General features: G+C 52.8%; 9 protein-coding genes across 9 annotated transcripts; 7 read left to right on the top strand and 2 right to left on the bottom strand.

Annotated features, from left to right (window-relative positions):
* Window positions 1–37: 37 nt before the first annotated feature.
* On the top strand, window positions 38–1,563 carry ACRALDRAFT_209756 (uncharacterized protein; the record flags this gene model as incomplete). Its single annotated transcript, XM_071022845.1, has 13 exons — window positions 38–48; window positions 116–182; window positions 231–259; window positions 297–353; window positions 449–493; window positions 525–633; window positions 703–815; window positions 850–858; window positions 886–1,099; window positions 1,160–1,183; window positions 1,218–1,372; window positions 1,415–1,520; window positions 1,555–1,563. The coding sequence occupies 13 exons, from the start codon at window positions 38–40 to the stop codon at window positions 1,561–1,563; spliced, it is 948 nt and encodes a 315-aa protein (XP_070873383.1).
* A 116-nt stretch (window positions 1,564–1,679) lies between these two features.
* Window positions 1,680–2,699, bottom strand: ACRALDRAFT_1049781 (mitochondrial 54S ribosomal protein uL11m). Its single transcript, XM_071015614.1, has 2 exons — window positions 2,478–2,699; window positions 1,680–2,396 (listed from the first exon to the last, which is right to left on the bottom strand). Exons 1-2 carry the CDS (start codon window positions 2,598–2,600, stop codon window positions 2,061–2,063), a joined length of 459 nt encoding a protein of 152 aa, XP_070873382.1. The 5' UTR covers window positions 2,601–2,699; the 3' UTR covers window positions 1,680–2,060.
* Window positions 2,700–2,938: 239 nt separating this feature from the next.
* Window positions 2,939–4,696, top strand: ACRALDRAFT_1076105 (uncharacterized protein). The gene is made up of 4 exons (XM_071018472.1): window positions 2,939–3,153; window positions 3,240–3,455; window positions 3,533–4,334; window positions 4,391–4,696. The coding sequence occupies exons 1-4, from the start codon at window positions 3,131–3,133 to the stop codon at window positions 4,499–4,501; spliced, it is 1,152 nt and encodes a 383-aa protein (XP_070873381.1). The 5' UTR covers window positions 2,939–3,130; the 3' UTR covers window positions 4,502–4,696.
* Window positions 4,697–4,949: 253 nt separating this feature from the next.
* Window positions 4,950–6,049, top strand: ACRALDRAFT_1042000 (uncharacterized protein). The gene is made up of 5 exons (XM_071015236.1): window positions 4,950–5,180; window positions 5,243–5,274; window positions 5,371–5,386; window positions 5,456–5,543; window positions 5,640–6,049. The coding sequence occupies exons 1-5, from the start codon at window positions 5,041–5,043 to the stop codon at window positions 5,763–5,765; spliced, it is 402 nt and encodes a 133-aa protein (XP_070873380.1). The 5' UTR covers window positions 4,950–5,040; the 3' UTR covers window positions 5,766–6,049.
* A 400-nt stretch (window positions 6,050–6,449) lies between these two features.
* On the bottom strand, window positions 6,450–7,781 carry ACRALDRAFT_1081424 (uncharacterized protein; the record flags this gene model as incomplete). The annotated part of the gene is made up of 2 exons (XM_071019158.1): window positions 7,555–7,781; window positions 6,450–7,516 (listed from the first exon to the last, which is right to left on the bottom strand). The coding sequence occupies exons 1-2, from the start codon at window positions 7,664–7,666 to the stop codon at window positions 6,450–6,452; spliced, it is 1,179 nt and encodes a 392-aa protein (XP_070873379.1). The 5' UTR covers window positions 7,667–7,781.
* Window positions 7,755–9,431, top strand: ACRALDRAFT_209751 (uncharacterized protein; the record flags this gene model as incomplete). The annotated part of the gene is made up of 13 exons (XM_071022844.1): window positions 7,755–7,908; window positions 7,974–7,991; window positions 8,029–8,280; window positions 8,314–8,476; window positions 8,510–8,585; window positions 8,629–8,659; window positions 8,694–8,817; window positions 8,908–8,940; window positions 8,969–9,060; window positions 9,105–9,128; window positions 9,169–9,220; window positions 9,300–9,359; window positions 9,419–9,431. 13 exons carry the CDS (start codon window positions 7,755–7,757, stop codon window positions 9,429–9,431), a joined length of 1,092 nt encoding a protein of 363 aa, XP_070873378.1.
* Window positions 9,432–10,500: 1,069 nt separating this feature from the next.
* Window positions 10,501–10,791, top strand: ACRALDRAFT_2043356 (uncharacterized protein; the record flags this gene model as incomplete). Its single annotated transcript, XM_071021343.1, has 1 exon — window positions 10,501–10,791. The coding sequence occupies one exon, from the start codon at window positions 10,501–10,503 to the stop codon at window positions 10,789–10,791; it is 291 nt and encodes a 96-aa protein (XP_070873377.1).
* Window positions 10,792–12,156: 1,365 nt separating this feature from the next.
* ACRALDRAFT_1076103 (uncharacterized protein) lies at window positions 12,157–15,978 on the top strand. Its single transcript, XM_071018471.1, has 3 exons — window positions 12,157–14,357; window positions 14,411–14,691; window positions 14,763–15,978. The coding sequence occupies exons 1-3, from the start codon at window positions 12,638–12,640 to the stop codon at window positions 15,546–15,548; spliced, it is 2,787 nt and encodes a 928-aa protein (XP_070873376.1). The 5' UTR covers window positions 12,157–12,637; the 3' UTR covers window positions 15,549–15,978.
* A 582-nt stretch (window positions 15,979–16,560) lies between these two features.
* Window positions 16,561–19,443, top strand: ACRALDRAFT_2060236 (uncharacterized protein). The gene is made up of 2 exons (XM_071021911.1): window positions 16,561–18,548; window positions 18,609–19,443. The coding sequence occupies exons 1-2, from the start codon at window positions 16,880–16,882 to the stop codon at window positions 19,019–19,021; spliced, it is 2,082 nt and encodes a 693-aa protein (XP_070873375.1). The 5' UTR covers window positions 16,561–16,879; the 3' UTR covers window positions 19,022–19,443.
* Window positions 19,444–19,900: the final 457 nt, after the last annotated feature.

Below are 19,900 nucleotides of genomic sequence, written 5' to 3'. Positions count from 1 at the left end.
TGTTGAAGGTAAAAGTGTAATAGAGCAAGTTAGGGTCATGATCAAGATGTTCTAATTCCGATAAGGTCCATTGTCGCTAATTCATTACCTACCTATGGACCGACCGGGTTGCAAGGATTGCAAAAACTCCGAAGTACGTACCTTTTCATGCCGAGCTTATGTACGCAAATTACGGCGGGATGGTGGGGCCGTACAGCCTGGGTAGGTACAGTGTACAGTGAATCCACAAGAATGCCGAGTGGGAATTCCACTTGACGATGTAACAATTTTGAGTTCGTGGCATAGCACCTCCTGAGTTTGAAATACAAATGGATTTACAAAATCTGCTTTGGCAAATGCGGAAAGACTCCACAGTAGAGCCTCGGGCGGCACCACGTGAATATTTCACCCGCGGCGTCACATGAGCTTTACCTAAATTACTGCGAGGTTTTGACGTTTGAAGGGTTAGGTTATATGAAGGGGGAAACCCTCGTGTTGGTGACGCGTTAAATGAGTGGGTAAATTTGCTCGATACTTGTGTCGAGCCACGGTACTTCGTACTTGCTGACGGTTGAGCGATACAACTGTTTCTCCGCCGCGTTTCTCGATGATCCCGCTCCGCAGATAGCCGACGGCCGTTATCTCTCCCGGGCCGTTGATAGAGTCATATATAGGTAGCAGCCAGGACGAATCGCCGCTCTCACAAATGCTATGACGGCAAAGCTGCAAGCCGCTCCTGTGACGCCTGTGTCGTCAACGTTACGGGCGACTCGAGGCATACTTCATCCCATGATCAAAGCAACTTGTTGGCTTGAAACAGAACAGGAGAACCTCTAGTGACCTTTTGTTTCCGCTGTCATCCTGGCATAGTCTCGGCAGGTGCCTTTTTCACTGGACTTATCCAAGCCTTCCATCTCTTGATGCCTGCATCTCGGATTCACCAGCCTGGCAGATCGCCAATGACGCGACTCATATAGGCCTTCGACGACCATATGACCACGGAACTTGGCCTTATTCTCTTTGGCCCATGACTCGCGACTCTATCGTCGGTCATGGCATGGCTCGGACAGTTACAACTCTGCCACTCACATACGTTACTTGTCAGGATCTAAGCTCCCAAGTATCAATGTAACAGTCGTGGCTCTCAAGCGTTTAAGCTTTTGCCAGGAATGATTTTTAGAAGCACCCAGACTCCAGCACACGGGTGCTGTACTAGACTGTCCAAAACGCTTTACCAGATTACGTCCATTCTTATGAAGCAGTCTGTCTTGCTAAAGGTTCGAGACAAAATTGCTGCGCGAGGCGCCCTTCCGATCTGGGGATTCGCCATCTGTTTAGACCATCTCTTGGAATACCTCTTTGAAGGACACTCTTTCCCGAGCATCTTTGACAGGTGATTCCGAGCAACTCGTCAGGGCACAGGACTACGTGGTAGCCGCACATCGCCAAGCATCGCTAGACAGGAGAATAAGGAGACTTTTTCCGACTTCCAAGGCGCCTCTAGATCTCATGCTACATACTTAACATGCAAGTACTTCGTGGTGTGTCGTTGAAGAACCATGTTGTGTTGGCTAGGTATTTTAGATCATGGCCCTATGTAGGAAACGACGCTGTGTCTTAACGTTGGCCAAGTTATCAGTTTACTAAAAGTTAAACCGATCCATAAATCATCAGCGGCGATCATCCTGGGGCGACTCCATGACAGTTGTTTGGAAATATGGTCTTTCAAAAGTTGTCCTCGGATGGAATGCTTGGATATCTGGACGAGTATATAATCTCCGATGCGACGCACAGTAAGCCAGCCAAAGTTGTCCATTATCGAGGACGGTGGTGCTCATCCGCCATCTCGACCAGCTGCCTCGACTCCAATGTCGCGACACGCCACGCATTGCTCCAAACCACAGTGGCGCCTAGTTATGTTTTCCCAACCCTTCTTTTATTATACAAGTAAGCCGTCAGCTGCCTTCGTTTCCGCTTGTTGGTACATATGACGGTCTGTAGATCCTGGCCCGACATCCCACCCAGGGCCTCGTTCGCTCACAAATTGATGATACAGGCGTTACTTTCTGGCAAGTTCCTCTTCATGGTACCACATTGACACCCATTGACCGCGCCTGGTAGATGATGGCCCGGCACAACCCCCGAAGACTGAGTCCCGATAGTCGTAGTTCGGATTGCTTAATCTTGGCGATTTCGTAGACGTGCTTAAGACTGACGGTGCCGACGGTTTCCTTCCCGGGGTTGCTCGCGCCTTTCCTTTGGCCCTTTGGACTGAGAGGCACATTCGCGGCGTTCAGGAGAAGCCATGATGTTTGCGGGGTGCGGATGTCAAAGTGAAACGATCGATCTCCTCGTACGGTGACCCGACAAGGCATCGGAGTGCCCGGGTTGATGTGTGCCGTTCTCGCATTAAACTCCTACGTCGCGATAGAATCAGTCATCCGCTTTCACCCCTACGAAAGGGCAAGAGAAGAGGGTGGAAATGCGCGGCTGTATACCTTGCAAAAGTCCATCGACTTGACACCCTTGCTACCGAGAGCTGGGCCTACCGGCGGACTGGGGGAAGCTTGTCCCGCTCCCACGATGAGCTTGACGATCTGGTCTCTTGCGGCTCGGGACATGGTGACGCGATGGGGTGTCCAACAGGTACGGTTGGTCGAGGACAGGCGCTGGTCAAAGAAGAGCTTAGGTATCGTCGAATTTTTGGATACGCCCGTCTTGATGCTCCACAGTACATGGGCAAAAGATCACTGGATAAAAGTACCTTATCTCTACTGGAGTAGTGGACCTTATGTCAGCCGCCTGCCAAGCCCACCCCTGGAAGGTGGTTTCGTACTTTGTAGGTACATGTACATTGTGAGTACTCGTACATTGTACGGACTTCAAGCGCCACTCCCGCAGTACGACACCGTGACGTCTAAAGCGACCCCTCCATCCAGACGAGCTAGGCGGTCAAGCAGTCTGTTCCATCGATAGAACTCGACGACCTACCTTGCCTCAGTTACGACCCTATACTTCTTACATCCACCACCCGCTCACTTCAACTTTCCCTACACATCCTTTTACCCACACCTCAAGTTTGTTCGCTCTTTGTTAACAGGGTCATTATTGCTTTTGCTGCATAGAGACGTTCCTCGTCCTCCCGTCCACCATGTTTAATTGGGCCAAGCAGAAGTACAGCTCCCCCCCCGCTCCGACTTTTCCTCCTCGGCGCTGGCCTTGGCTCCGAGTTTCCGTGCAGCTAACCTCGTCCTATACAGGCTCGCCGATGTTGCGGGCACGCAAGAGCCTATCTACGGCCCTTCGGCCATCAAATCAGTTGCAGAGGAAGCCAAGGAGACTCCCTACACCGAACTCACGCGGGACCAACTGAAATGGAGGGCTTTGGGTTCGACAAATGTGGAAACGCAGAGCTTCTACCTCCTTTCGGACAGTGGGCACATCGCTCTTCTTCAGGTGATCTATAGCAACGTTGCGTATGTCTTGCTTCTCCGAACGAATACTCACGTTCTCCCCCTCCGTCTCTTCTTCTGTCGCTAATCCTGGGTATTAGCGGAATCCACACGACGTGCCAATTCAACTCCAAGATCTTCTACCTGGACCGTTCCAAGCCGCACCTTTGGTGCTCGACGCAACTCCACAACCATGACTTCAGCGAGGATAAGACGAGCTTCTATGCCGACGATTGCGCGGTGGAGCTTTCGGAAGACGGAACTTTCTACACGATCAAGAGCATGAACGACGAGAGGTCGATCGTCAACATCAAGATCACGCGGACGGCACCGGGCTTCGTCGCCGGGAAGACTGGCATGTCTTTGTTCGGCACCGATCTGTCCCGCCCCTGGGGCTCCATGAGCCATGCCTTCTGGCCGAGGTGCGTCTCCGAGGGCACCATCACCACGCCCGACGGGCCCATCGACTTCAAGGGCAAGGCCATGTACGCGTTCGCTCTGCAGGGCATGAAGCCGCACCACGCGGCCGCCACCTGGAACTTTGCCAACTTCCAGGGACCCAACTACTCGGCCATCCTGATGGAGTTCACCACCCCGCCGTCGTACGGTACCACGACAGTCGCCGTGGGCGGCATCGTCAAGGACAACGAGATTGTGTACGCCGGCACGAACAGCACGGCGACCCACACCAAGGCGAAGGCCGACTCGGAGAACGATTGGCCCGAGCCGGAGGAGGTCAAGTTCACTTGGTCCGGGTCTACCAAGGATGGCAAGGCGGTGGAAGGCGTCCTGGAGGGCGCGCTCCAGGCGCGTCAAGACCGCGTGGATGTCATGGCCGAGGTGCCCGGGTTCATCAAGAGCATTGTGGCGGCCACGGCTGGCACCAAGCCGTACATTTACCAGGCAAGTATCTTCCAGGAGGATCCGTGAGATCATGCGCACTGCTAACATTATTACAGTACATGCCCCATGAGAAGAAGCTCACCCTGAAGCTGAAGATTGGCGACGAGGAAATCTTGGAGGAGGGAGATCTCTACACCGAGGCGACCTTCATCACGGCGACGCAATAGACAGACATTCCTTTGGGGTAGGACGATAATATTTGGGGTATGGGCGTTTGGTTTGCAGGATGTGTTTCAATCATGAATGGCTCGCCTCGTAGTGCTACAACGCAGCCTTACCAGATCGCTTATCCTAATAAACACTGCATTTCTCTGGCTTACCATTCCCGGCTTGTAGGTGTTTCCAGCAATCAATCGATGCAGACCCTTAGCAAACAGGTGTCGACAGTATTGATCCTGTCGCGAAAAGGTCGTGGTCATGAAGTGTTCCAGGCAGACAGGTACCTCGTGATGTACCTAGGGTTTAGTATACAGTGCGTTACTTCGAGAATTTACACGGACGGTCTTTCCGTTTCTCGCCCCAAATTTGGGATGGCGCAGGCAATACTGATTGTATTTTGGAGGTACCACTACTAATATGTCAGCCTCGCCTACCCAGCCTATCTTACCAAATCAGTTATCTCAGCAAGCTCAGACGTTTTGACCAAATCAGCATCAATCTTCATCACGAGATTCGCCGCAAATATCATCAACAATCGCGCTCAACCATGCCCGTCGCGACAGTTCCGGCGCGCGGAGGTCCATCTGGCCTGAAGAGGGGAATGGCGCGGCCCATGCCTGGTGCATCCGGGGCGCATACAGGAAAGGGCAAAACCGGCGGCAAGGCTTTTGGGGCGAAGCGCCATCGGTGAGTTTCAATCTAAACCGAGCGGGTTCACCAAAATGGGATGCTAACTATCTCTCGTCCAGAAAAATAATGAAGGATACCATTCGTGGAATTAGTAAGTTCATATGTTACGGCAAGGGCGAATGAATCCCATGCGTTGGCGTCATCGTCATCTTGAGACCAAAATGCTGACTTGAAATCCTTCGCGAAGCTAAACCCGCCATCCGGTAAGTTGCTATCAGAATCTTCATCGCCAACAGGCGAGTGAATTCGCTAATCATATTCCATCCAAATAGCCGTCTTGCCCGTCGAGGAGGAGTGAAGCGCATCTCAGGCGGCATTTACGACGAAGTGCGAACGTGCCTCGAACAGCGGCTGAGACAGGTATGTCCATTGGTTCCCTCGCTTACTTGGCTTTTGTTTCGTTTACTCGACCCATGAAAAAGAACAAAGGACTTTTACTGACGCTCTTTCGCGCAGATTCTACATGACTGCGTTGCGTACACGGAGTACAGAAATGCCAAGACTGTGACCGTGACTGATGTAATATTCAGTCTGAAGCGCATCGGACAGCCGATTTATGGCTTCGATCCACATACGAACTAGCTCTTTTTCCTCTGGTCAAGCTGGGCGGAGTCGCCTTCTCTGGACCTTTGTCCCTATCTTACCACTTGTTACCCGGACATGAATTTGGCGCCTGGAGCTTCGGAGTTGACCAGACGCCCACGCCTTGTTATATTTGGTGGTTAAACATGGCATGGAATGGTCACAGCATGGGTTTATAGTGCTTTTGTTAATACGAAATGACCTGGATGAACTGAGTGTATGGTTTTGAAAGGATTTACTTTGCTCTAGAAATCATGAGTTTGGTTTATTCTCATACGAGAAGTCATTATTTAATCTGTCCATGTGGTGAGGGAGAAATGATCGTGAGGTTGGAAAATCAAGTCCCGTCATCAGTTTTCTATGATAATCCAATGAGAAAACGAGCGTCCCGATATTCAAATGGCCGCTGCCGTGGTAGCTGGCCCAAACGTACAAAAAAGTGAGGGGTATCGATGAGAAGGGAAGGCAAAGAAAGCAACGCTCGCCACCACCGATCCAAATCCAAGAAGCGTCTATCTATCAATGGGATGACCAGCTTCTCCAGCTTGCCGAGTCCATCTCGACCACGCATATATGTATGTCACCCTCCTCGCACGTTGACGAGTCTAACGCCTTCCCCAGTTGAAGGTGCCACCACGCCACGCAAGGATGATGAGCCCGTCGCCCATTAGCAAAAGTATTGAATCACCGTTTCTTCCTCGCGGCGTCCCACGCGGAAACGGTCTTGTCCAAGGCTTTCGCTGCCCGTCGCTCTTGTTGGCGGAGAGGCCGATTGAATATCTCGGGCAACACAACCATGCTATTCGCGTGTTGCTGCGCGAAACCAATCTCGGCGTCCCGGCCGCACCTCTCCCGGGTAATGCGCACAGCCTCTCGTAGCAGGTCCATCCCGATCCCGCGGCCGCGCCACCGCAGGGCCGTCGTCCAAGCACGCACGACACCCCTTCCGCCGCGCAGCGGGCCGGCATGGCCACTGCTCCCTTTGCTGCGCCGCTTGCCGCCCCCCGACGAAGGGGGCCCAATGGGCGGGAAACCGGCGGCGCCAATGGGGATATGGGGCAGTTTCGGCTCCAGTCGGAGGACAAGCGCGGCGACGACCTCGGTACCGGAATAGGCGGCTAGGACGAGATTGCCGTTCGGTGGGCAGTTGGCACCTGCGCTCGTTTTGGCCTGCCTAGTACCCGGAACGAATAGCTCGCCCTTTGAGCGGAAGAAATTGGGGGAGACGGAAGCAGCGAGGCGAGCATAGGGTTTGGTGAGAAAGTAGAGTCCGAGGAGGTATGAGGCAAGGAAGACCGTAACGACAAGGATGGGAATGGCCAGTCCGAGATGATGGGGGAGCCTCCTCGTCTCGTGGCCGACGAGAGCGAGGGCGCTGATGAGAATAACAGTGCTGAGAGGGTGGAGGACAAGAGATAAAGCGGCTTGCTGACGCTGCTGTGAGATAGACTCGGCGACTAAAGCCAGGGCTTTTGCCTTGTCGTTTGGCTCGGAGAGGATTTCGATGGTAATATCCGGGATATCATCGAGAGATTCGAGATGAGTATCCGTTGCCCGCGAGGGTGCGGACTGACGCTCGGGGCTGCAGATCGGCTGGAGTACTGGGGTGTTGACGTGAAACGGAGTTGAAGGGTCCAGGACGAGGTTGGCACGGAGGAAGGTGAGAAAGGCTAAGTGAGACTTGTCAGAAAACGACGAAGCTGAGTGTTGGATGGAGACGATGTATACAGGCAGAAGACGGAACGGAACATCTAGTGTAAAATCACACGAATGAGAGGAGTCTTCTTACCTGTGCCCGACTTGATGGCCGGCACCGCCCGTTGAAGCCCTCCCGCGACAGCGCTGGTGTCCCAGTTGCTGAGATCCAGCTCCCTAACCCCCATAGGGCGAGAACCGTTCATCCTTGCAGAGCGTGAGCGACCTTTTTATGCTGGGGCATTTACTACTATAGTCCCCGTGCTTGCGCTAGACCGGCGAGGGAAGGGACGGATGGACTGGATAAGAGTGCTTCTCTTCGCTGGCAAGAGGCGAGCGACAACTCGAGGAAGTACTGCCTATACCTCTTGGGTGGACGAGACATATGCGGAGCCCAATCCTCAGGGAGCACTATCACGAGATGGCGCGTCGTCCAAAGAAGGTTGCGGTGCGTGGACTATCGGAGATGATGGGTCGAGTCAAGGTAGAATTTGACGACGAGTCAGGGTCAAGCCAAGTCCCGACCCAGAGGTAGAATAAGTTGTCAACTTCTGACGGGGTCAACAAGACGATGAAGATACCGAAAAGTTGAATGGCCAGGGGTCCTGGAACGGAGACGGGTTTAAGAAATACGGCAAGAGAAAAAAAAAAAGAACAAGGGAAACCCTGAAATACATGAAGAAGTGGCCGTCGCGCCGTGTTATTCGGTTCGGTTGGCTGACCAGAGAAGATTTTTTGTTCTCAGCCAACAGACGAAACAACAAGATCGTCGCTTGGCTCATCGGATCTTCCCAGCATGGGATGGGGGGTCATCACGCAAGTGGAGCCTCGTAGATGCATGCGATGCGCGCAGCTACAGGTCAACGTCCCAACGAGAGCCCGCCTTTTAGCTGCAGACTCCCTGATAAGGGGTTCCCGCTAGGACCAATGATGAATTTGACGGTCCACCGCCATGGCCTGTCATGTCGCGTGCCCATTGTCCAGGCCCCCCCAACGACAAGGGCTCCAGAGCCAGGGTGCTGGGGCTCAGACACACTAGTCGTTGGAAGGATGGCTCGCTGGAGAGAGATGTCTCGAACTGCCCACTTTACGGCATCTCTTATTGGGCATCCTGGCAGGTCTAGGGTGTGGTGCCCTATCTAGCCTTGGTACAACAACGTGTACGAAGTACAACGTAGTGATAGGACAGGACATTGAAGGTCACGGGCTGTTGTTCATGCTTGCCAATTCGAGGGCTGTCGTTCGGCGATAACAGAGTTGCGCAGGCTGGGTCGTGGGACCAAGCTTTCCCTTGGCGTAGTGGTGGTGCTGGTATCTTGGCCAAATGGTACGCGGTTTGGCGGTCGATTGACAAAAAGTTGGTCTCTCACCTCTTTTCTTCTTTTTTCTTCTTTTTTTCCCTTCTCTAGGCGAAGGAGACGATATGTGCGTGCGGTGCCGGGACCAGAAGCAAAATGGACTTGACGAGCCGCGAGACCATGTCAGATCTACACGATCCGATGGTGTAGCCTGTCCCTAGTTGTTGCAGAAGAGTCCTTTTTTTGGGATCGAACAGTTGTCAAAAGTCGAAAGTCGTCGGGCTTCCTCACCGAAAACCCAAGTCAATGGCTAGAATTGATTGCGCTTATCCATTTGTAACCCCAGAGACCAATGAAACTGTCGGCATTTGTCAAAGTAACCCTCCGATACATGAAACGCTGGACACCAGTGGCCTGTAGCAAGATGCATGGTTATTACCATTACAGTAAGGCTGCAGCTGGGTGGGTTTAACGAAGCGGCTGGCTGAACGGCATCCTACTTAGCAAAGCCTACTTTTACCACCCAATGTCATGGGCTGAGAAGGACGGTGGAGAGATATGAATGTGTTGCCAACGCCCCCACGTCCATTTCTGCCCCTAGGTACCAACGTTTAACGGATTGAGGTAATTAACTGGCGTCTGATCTTGCTCGTTCTCAAGCTGCATGAGGTGATCGCCAGACCCCATGGCGCCATGAGTTTCACGGTTTCGGCAGGTTGATATGTTTCGTTGTAGATGTAGAGTAAGAGAAAGGGTGAAACATGATGTGAATGAGAAGATTGGTCACCTTGGTACTCCGTCCGTGCCACTTGGTCCGTCCAAGAGGGAATTCAACCGGGCGGGGAATGTACCGTGGGTTGTATGCTGCGGGGCTTATAGGTAGTCGATACTGTCTCGAGAAGACGATCATTCTTTTCCTGGTAGGTACATGCCTACTCATGAGGAGGCAAGCTTGTGCAGCAAAGAAGAGATATTACTGCCGCGAACAAGTGGTTACGTATATTATAATATTTATACCAACTTGAGGATCCCTGTTCGAATTTGCGAGGTATATGTACACACAAATGTTTGAACTAGGTATATTTAAAATGTTGGTTTTACTTCTTGTCGATCTATACAAAATATTTGGATTGGTTACGTATGTCATGGCTTCTATATGAGCAGGCTGAATGCAAGGGAGCAATGTGTGGACTAGGTAAGGAGGGGTAAGAGGTTAAGGCGGGGTGAATCGTCCAGCCTCACGTGAATCGTACCCCTCGCACGAATACATACACGACTTTCGTGTACAGACAAGCATCGGTAAGTTGTCTATATTCTTCGACCAGATTGTTTATCGGTTGGTACCAGGGGCGGACCTTTATCAAATGATGGAGCTCGGCCAAAGGAGGATTCAAATGAGTTGCATCGCGAACTGTCGACTTCTTATTCCCATGAATACCACGAGGCCTTGACTTGGTTGTAAATTGTTCATGTGTTGCAGCCCTCTGGAGGAACGCATATGTACTATGCATGCTCTGGTTATGCGGTGTACGAAGTATTGGCGGGTCCATGACCAAGAAGTTACCTGCCTGGTATGTGGGAGCCGGGGCGATGGACAACGTCAGCTGCCAGTAGATGAGATCACTGTCTCGTCGCGGTGCCCTCTTAGCGTTGTAAAGGCATCCCTACGGTGCCCAAAGGTACATCATGTCCGTTACCGCGGCATACCGTGAAGATATCAAGAGCCTCGAGACGAGAATCAAATGATGCTATCGACTGCGCGGAGAACAAATCGGCGGAACTTCAATGGTGAACTTGTCAGTAATATTCCCCGACACGGACGGGAGCAGATATCGCGCAGCGCGTCTAGTTCCACCAAGAAGTACGGCATGGGCGAGACCGTTAACATCGACCAAAGTATCAAGACGTATGAACGAATTATAGCCGAGATGAGAGTCGCCGTTGGAGAGAAGCCGAGTGAGATGGATGGGTCGAAAAACGATCTGCGGAAACTGGAGGGAATACGAACGCGGTCTTCGAGGCCAGACCCGTAACACCGCCGCATAGGTAAGCTTCGTGATACCTAGGCCCAATCAATCACTTAATTCTCTTGTCTTTTTGAGCCATTCCCAAGCCTTTTGGACTACTCCATCGGGAACGAACAATCCGTTGTCCTTCGGATATTGGATATATCGCTCGGAACTAGCGATCCGCATGTAAAACTGTCGGGCCACCGTGTAATCATCATCGACAATGATGTCGGACAATCTGAGATTGGAGCGCATTAGTATGAAGGGCCAACTATCCCACTCGAATGCGATGAGCTCTGGAATATGCTATCTTAGATGATGAAGCGCAAGGAAATTTCCAAGTTCCGCGGTTGCCAGAGATAGCTCACTCGTTGGCAATCGATATAATTGTGACATGGAATTGTGTTGACGTACCAGAAAAGGCAGTCGGAGAGCTAGAAGATGATAGATGTCCTTTGCCTGGCCCGGTGCAAGTCGATGTCTACTGGGATGGAAAGGAAATCGATTCGGTTGTCGTGAGCTCCAGCTGTCGCAACGAAGCCATCATCTTGATAAAATGGGCTTGTAATTAGAGCGATCGGCCGGGGACGAAGTCGATAAATAGAGAAGCCTGTGTTGCGGAACTATCCCGTACCAACCTCTTCCCTCGTCCTTACCTATGTGTGGATGCGAGGAAGGGGGATTGTTGGCTTCGTTCGGATGTATCTGGGCACACGCCGTTGGAGTTAGCCGTTGTTGCTGAATTACGTGATTGACGTACAGCCACAGTCTTTTCTTCAATTTACCTCATCGCCCTCGCCCGAACATCATGATGACGGGCGTCACGTCGTTACGCCGAAACGCCAGCGCGCAAATAGCATTCGATCGTTAGAGTGGAGGGGATGGGGTAAATGGGTACAACGTACCTTACCTACTTCGTATAGTGGGTAATCATTAATAACGAGTAGTTTCTTAGCCGCCTATGCGCGTTACCTACTCTTGCTTACTCACGACATAGGTATGCCAATTAAGGTTTAGATGGTTGTGCTAGGTACAACGTACATGTACCTGGTTATGTTATTAGTCATCATGGTCTTTTGAGCCAATGGCTGGTTAGATATGGGTCCTGGAGGTGCTGAGCCCCTTTCGTCTGATCCTCCCACCTCCTTCCATCCAACAGTGCCTTGCCGGGGAATGGGAGGCAACCGTTCCTGTTCCCAGCTCGGAGCTTGCATCCAGACCAAAAAAGCAAAGCGACGAGTCCTACCTGCAGCTTATCATGGAGTCCTAAATCTGGGCCTCCGGTCCTACATACCAAGCCTCTGGAGAATAAAGGCTCCGAGACAAAAACATCTCCAGTCCCGCGCTGCTGCCTTCCGACGGCCCTCCCCTTTTACCCAGACGATACAACCCGAATGTGGATGGAAAATTGCTCGTCTTTCCATCGTACTTTTCTAGTGGCCATGTCTCTCGGCTTGATTCTTTGACTTGATTTCTCGTTGACGCTTTGAGTTGCTCGGCGATCCATGGAAACCAAGAACCCCGCCTTCCCTCTTGGGGAGGACAATCCCTCCCGCCCCTGGAGCCCTTCAGCCCTATGGCCTTCAGGATCGACTTCGTCTCCCCGCCTTAATCCGAGTAGGTCACGCAGGGACTCGTGTTGCTCAACAACCACGAGCTCATACACTACTGGGTCCACGAATCCACCAAGTCCCGTATCGTGTGTGTGAGTTTGTATTTACATTTTCATCTCTTATGGCCACTTCTGGATTCTAGCTAGGACGAAGGATCTGACATCGCGCCGCCAAGCACTCGACATACCTCTCGCGATGAGTGCGCACTACATCGCTTCATTGTCTGGGCAGCTGTCCAGCGCAATGCCTGCCCCAAAATGTCCCCCATTGAGACACTGGAGTGCCCGTTGCTTCGATGCAGGAAACGGTTCCCCGACCACGAGTCGATGCTCAAGCACCTCTACACCTGTGATCTGCTTTACACCGGCGAGTATTGGTGCTACGACTGTGGAAAGCCAGAAAAGTTTACCGATCGCAAGTGTAAGCGCTGCCTGGGCCACCCAGGTAAGCGCCGCAAGATCATCAAGATTGCGAAATCCTTCTTCTCCAACCTTGGCTTGAAGACGAGAAAAGATGGGACTCCGACTCTGAATCAAGACGACACAACTCTGTCCATCAACTTTGACGACATTCTGGACATACAACCCGAGAAATTTGAGCTATCCTCCTGCAATGAGATTGCTGAGATCGACTCGCATGAGATCCCGCTAACTCTCCCACCCTCTCACCTGCGCGCCTCTTTCGCTACGACGTCACAGCCGCAATCCCAAGGCTCCGAGCAATGTCACCTCCTCCGCCACCAGCATTTCCCTGCGACCAGTCCCGGCGCAGCAGCCGGCTTCCCCCAGTCACAGCTTCTGGATCCTTATGCCGGGATGGGCCACCTGCATAGCATGCCTGACACCTTCTCCTGGGAACTCGACCCGGGAATCGTTGGTGCGGGCGACGTTAGAGGCACCCGTGACATTATCGACATCACGGCGGAACCTCTAGATCAGACGTTGTATGCCGAACGGCCATCGCTCCAGTTGAACACGTACGGCCTGGTACCACCCACATACCGTCGAGGCAAAAAGCTGTCACCTCAGTCATCCGTGCGATCCAACGCCAGCACGAGCACCACATTCAGTAATACTCTTTCGCCCGCCTCAGTTCTCAGTAGTGGTTGGTCCGTGGCCTCCGGCTTCGAAACCGATATGACTTCGCCGACCTCGGATTCAGTAAGCGATGGAGGTTTCCTATCCAGGGGTGGCTCCAGTGCCAGTCGTCAAAGTCGTTTTGTATGCGAGACCATATATGAACTCCCTGCGGACCTCCCCGTTGCCGTCCCGCTCCTCCAGAATCGCCCGGAGAAGCTGTGCCCGGACGACCAGCTGATGCCAATCCAAACTTGCCCGTCAACAACGCCGCCGAAGCTACCTGCACCACACAACCTTGCACTGACCAAGCACAGCGACGCTCGCGGGATCATCTCTCATACTGATCGACCCAGCAGGTCTTCCTCCGCAGATCCCGACTTCTTTGTCAGTTCTGCTTGGGAGACGCTACAAACCCACGCACGCTCTTCCATGGAGAAGATACGGCATCTGTCTCACAATCCACTGGCTTGCCAACTTCAGTCGGTAGGGCCTCAGGAGATCGCAAATGCTGGCCTCGCCACTTTCAAGGGCATTCTTCAGGGCCAGTTCCCGACGTCGCCGCTCGATATCCTCTGTTTCGTTCATGTCACGTACACTCTCTCGCTTGTTATACACGAAGACGATGCCGGAGGCCGCGCGAAGCGCCTGTTCGTCCAAGCCTTTTTGTATGGCGACAGGCTACCGATAGGACTTCGTAGCTCCTACCTGGAAGTAGCAACCGCAGTATGGTATCCGTCGGATCTGTCGCAGACAGAATTGGAAAGTATGCTACTAAGGCGACGCAGCCTAACCATGCCGCCCGGAGGAACCCACACGGGCAAAGAACATGCGCCATCCTCAGCGAACCAATCAACTGAGATGGATGAGCTCGTTGAAACCGCACGCTTCTTTCTCGATGGTACGTTACTGTTTTCTGTACTCTCTGTACGTTTAGCCACTCATATTTCTCAGAGCTCGAGTATGCCGCCTTGCCTTGTAACGCTTCAGGGTCGATTGTCGTCCAGACATCGGCCCTGTGGACTAAGCATCTACAAGACATCGACATCAATGTGCATGCAGGAATTAGCCCCGACTTCTCTATCACTCTCGGATTTGTTGTGTCTACGTTGAGTGATCTATTTCCAGAGCCCAATGGCCTCGCGTCTAAACTGAAAAAAGTGCAAAGCTGGGTCGACGTTGGAGACATCCAGACCGTGAGAAGGGTAGAGCTCGAGTTGATACAGGCGGGGAAGGTCAGTGATGGCGCCATCTCGGGCGGAAGTGGTGAAGAGCCAGAGACGTAATGTCACTAACATACGAATAGGGGTCTGTGGCAGGAGAGGCGTACTTCGACCACTACGTGCCAAAAGTGAGGCAACACTGCGAGCGTCTCTATACCCAGCCTTTGCCAGGTTTTGTGCCCCGAGTGACATACCACTTGCATGGTATCCAGCTGGTAGAAGCCATCATCGCCAGTCGTTGCAACAAGAGATTAGGCCCAGTCGGCGATAAGAAAGGACATGAGAAAGAAGAAGAGTCGTTGGATGACATTTTCGCATCCATCACGGCTGATCTGGGCGATAGCTCGCTCCAACAACTTCTGGCGCCGGACGTCCTTACGATGACTGAACCAATGGTCGATGTAGAATCGACCATCAACCCGTTGGCATCACTGGATTCAGCAGCGCATTCCGAGCCGTCGTCCGGTACAGTGTACGGCGAAGAGGCGCATGAGCCCGTGTCAAACACCCATGGATTGTGCGAGGATACGGGAATGGTGGTGTCGCAAGACACTGCTGCGGTCCTCCCACCGCCAGAGAAGACAGCGAGCTCGGTGGAAAAAGTCGAATCATCACAATGCTGCGAGATATGTGGCTTCCGCCCCAAGGGTCATCCGCGCTGGTTCCGCGGCAGCATGGCCAAGCATAAGAAGCTACAACATGCCACAACGCCACCGAAGATTTACAAATGCCCATTCCCGGGCTGTAAAAGCCAATACCGGAATCGTCCCGACAATCTTCGTCAACACCAGTTGGATAAGGGACATTTTGTGGATGGAGAGGAGGGCCGAAGGCCAAGCAAGAGGAAGAAGGTCGAACAACAAAAATAGAGGCGTGAAGCCAGTGGGAACGAAAGCGCTTTCCACCTCGTTTAATGAATGTTATGAGAATCGATAGGTCTACTGGGCAGTGGGCTCAGGGGGCCGGGTTACTTGGGTGTTTGAGCTGGTTGAGTTTATGGGCATATACCGCGATTGTTTTCTTGATTTGTGCTGGAGTTGAGCGAGCTGGAGCGGGTTTCTTACGCTGGTGACTTCTTTGGGAGCAGCACATATATCAGAACCAACGCTGTCTGGTACAGCGCTTATAGGGGGAGCCATGTATGGCAAGTAGTAGACTGCCTGTCGGCAGACAGGCCAAAGAAGGATATTTTGAGTATCAGCCTCTGTCTAGGTATATGTTCCGTCTCGGTAGCCTAGGCTCGGTGTATATATGATATGATGATATATATTGTAGGTATGGATGCAATATATAACGTGCAAGGCACACGCCTCGGCGTTGTGAAGATCCTGAAATAAAGCACAGTGATTCGTTCTCTGGACACTGTCCAATGGGGGGTGCATTGTAGATGTAGACGCACAGTGTATACAGTGTGAAGTATGGGAAAGGAGTGTCTATAGTAAGAGCCAGGAGGCTAGCTCTTCTGGATAGACACCCCGGCTTAGCCCGCTACCTTTAATAACCCGTACCCCTCTGATGATGACTTGCAACGTACAACGTACATATGTACACTTGTGAACTTCAAGATTCGACAGAACAATTCATGTTGTGGTTTTGGTGGCTACATACTCCTAACTGTAGTGTAAATCATCTGGCACACTCCCTCTCTAAGCGAATCCAATCCTTCGCTTCCTCGCTGCTGAATTCTAAACAGCCAACAGCCGCCGCGCCGTGGGTCCCGTATCGACACGCAAGATGATATCAGCTCGTCGGGAAAGGTCACGTGACCAAAAAGCCACTGACCGCCCGCCGTCCCACTTTTAGTAGGACTAAGGTAGAAAGTTAGGCCACCATACCCGGGAATTCCATTGTTTTTCCCCCTCCCGCCACTTTCCCCCTAAACTTTACCTCCCCCCTGCTCTTTCTCACACCACCTACCCTCGTTCGCCTGTTTGTTCCCTTCATATTTTTCTGTCCACACCTCCAGAACCCACACACACACTCCACGCCTCTGTGCTATAGTAATCGCTATTATCGACACCCCCAACCACGACTTGAACCTCGCAGAGGGGTTTGTCATTGCCGCGACACCTCGTGGCTCTCGTCGCCGTTGTCGTCGTCGTCGAGGTGCTTCGTTGTTTCTCTTAATTTCCACATCGTCTGGTTGGCCCTTGGTTCCCTCCACATCGCGACGCCCACCTGTGCTCCTCGGCTCTGGATAATGTCAGGGTCCAGCAGCCACCCGGGCTTGTCGTTTCCTCAGGTGGGCAACCTTCGACAGCATGGACGACCACACCCGGCACCAGGTTTCCCGCCGTTGCAGGCGAATCCAGCGAACAAGCCATCGCCCGGTACACACAACGCGTCCCCTTACCAGACCCACCCCTACACGCCCCAGCAGCCTCCCCAGGCTACATACCCTCATCACATCTTCCATCAGCCGCCCACCCCCGTGAACGGCCATGTGAACGGTAGCTCGAGACCAACGCCGGGACACGCCGGTCATGGACACGTTTCGAACCATGGTGCCGCTGCCGCGCTTGGAAGGTCGAGGGGCCCGCCATCTCGACAGCAGATGCAGCCGCAGTCCAATCCATCTTCCATGTACATGTCACAGGGCATGGGACAGCAACAGGGCTTAGGTCAGCAGCAGAACCTTGGCCAGCAGCAAGGCTTGGGGCAACAGCAACATCAGCAGCCGCATGGCCTGGGTCAGCAACAGGGTCTGACACAACAACAAGGTATGGGACAGCATGGAATGGGGCATCAGGGTATGGGACAACAGGGCATGGGACAGCAGGGCATGGGGCAACAAGGCATGGGACAACACGGCATGGGGCAACAGGGCATGGGACAACAAGGAATCGGACAACAGGGCATCGGACAGCAAGGCATCGGACAACAGAGCATCGGACAGCAAAGCCTAGGCCAGCAAAGCCTGGGGCAGCAAGTCATGGGCCAGCAGGGCATGGGCCAACATGGCTTGGGTCAACCAGGCCTGGGGCAGCAGGGCATAGGGCAACAAGGCCTGGGACATCAGGGAATGGGGCCTCAACAAGTGCAACAGCAATCACCCTCACAAGGCGAGCCCATGATACAGCACCCAACACCTTCCCAGGCTCCTCCTCCCTTGCCGCAGCCGCAGACTCAACCGACTTCAGTGACCCCGCCCCAGCCGGCCCAGCAGGTCCATCATCAGCAGATACAGCCACAACAACAGCAACAACAACCACAGCAACAACACCAGCAGCAGCCGCCACAGCCCTCGCAGCCGAAGCAACAAAAGCTATCACATCAGCAGCAACAGCAGCAGCCGCAACATATGCCACAGCCCACCCCTTCTCAGCCGGATACGCCCGTCCAAGGACATGGGCAGCATAATTCTGTGGATGGCATGGACGTTGACGGCCAGGCCGAACAACCGGACGCCTCTGACCCGAAAATGGCCGACGGTTCGCCGTTCGTGCCCCCCCGACCAATGGGAGAGATGATGTCGGCCCCTCCGGAAGGCGGCAGCTACCCTACCCTCGAAGCTGTCCATAAGAGCGCCCTTGCCTATTGCACCTCGGTCGGTTACGCCATCGTCATTGGAAGGTCTAAAAAAACGGTGCCGGGGTTGAAGAAGGTCCTGTTTGTCTGCGACAGGGCGGGGAAACCACCGAGCCGAGTAAGCCCGGAAGCCCGGAAGCGCAAAACATCCTCCCGAAAATGCGACTGTCAGTTTGGCTTCTTCGCCATTGAGCAGCGAACTCAGTGGACGATTCGCTACCGCCCAGATCCTCAGCATCTGCAGCACAACCATGGACCTAGCGAGAGCCCCTTGCGGCATCCGGCCGCGAGGAAGCTTGACAGCAAGATGGTTGCGGCCGTAAAAGCCCTCAAGGATAATGGTTCGTCTCCCAACTGTGCTCCCTTTAGCGTGCTTCCAAAGACTGACGGCATCCCCTCAGGGGTAGGTGTAAGCGAAACACTGGAGATTCTCCAGAGCGAGAATCCCCACGTGCCGATACTTGCCCGCGACATCTACAATGCCCGGGCGGCGATAAACCGGAATCCCTCCAAGGTTGCCACGGGTTTGGCAGAAGATCGACCTGCAATCTATAACAAACCGCATCCTACGGCCGAGGACCGCATCAGGGCCGATTTGCGGCGAGAGCTCGCCAAGGCGCGGGAGGAACACGACAAGTACAAGGAGTCGAAGGAAAAAGAAATCGCCGAGTTGAAGAAGCAAATGCAGGAAAAAGATAAAATGATTGAAAAGTTTGAGATGTTCATCGACATTTGTAACCAACGGGTCATGGTACAACGCGAGCGACTGTCCGGGGCGGAGGACGGTTCCGCTGGGGTTCCCAACGGCAGTTAATGGCGTTTGCGTTTTCGCCACCATTTATTGTTTGTTTGTTTGTGAAGTGATGAAAGCTTCATTCCACGCCAACGCCCGACAAGAACTGGAAGGAATACATGCTTTCTTGCCGGGCATAGGTGGCAAGGTGAGTGCACTTGATAGAATCCTAGAACCATCTTCTGGATTCTCGGATTCCCGGCACTGGGCATTCCAGTTCTCGGCTTCTGCTAGCCTTACAAACATTTAAGCTCATCATGGGAGGTCATGGATGCCCGGTTCATATTTCATATTTGATTTCTTGGGGTAGACATGGACTTGGAAATCTTGGACTGGTTACGAATTTGGGAATAGCGTGGGTTTTGCAAATAACAGATGTCTTTTCAGCGAGCACTCGGGATGAATTGCACCTATTATTCATGCTGAAAAATCGATAAAATCTTTCGAGATCCTGATGAATGTGTCTACCTACCTAAGCATGTGAGAAGCCCAGTGTGTATGATGACGGGTGAAGCGTGTCTCTACCAGGTTTCTCCCTATCTATACCGATATCTGATGAGCTACCTAGGTAGCTTCAGGAACGCGCTTCCCAAACCCAAGGTACATAGCCGCTGGACGAATTAGCGTACATCGCCTTTGATGTCGTTAGAGTGCGTACCTGTTAGTGAGGTGTACAACGTACGCATTAGTTTAGAACAAGAGCAATGTCGTCGTTTCTTACCACTATGCGAGGTATCGTACTGTATAAGACCCTGTATGGGATAATTACCGTAATTACCTATTTCAGTAAGGTGAATGTGAGCCATGTTACTAATAAGGAATAGTCGGGAGCAAATTGCGAGTGGACGGCCAATAAAACGAGACTCGCCAAATAAGTACAGTGTCTCTATCTCACTGGTC

This window comes from Sodiomyces alcalophilus (genome assembly GCF_042370955.1).
Source record: "Sodiomyces alcalophilus JCM 7366 unplaced genomic scaffold ACRALscaffold_6, whole genome shotgun sequence".
In the NCBI taxonomy this organism is placed as follows: Eukaryota; Fungi; Ascomycota; class Sordariomycetes; order Glomerellales; family Plectosphaerellaceae; genus Sodiomyces; species Sodiomyces alcalophilus.
Note: the sequence above shows the minus strand (reverse complement) of the source record. Positions and strands in the feature narration are given on the sequence as shown.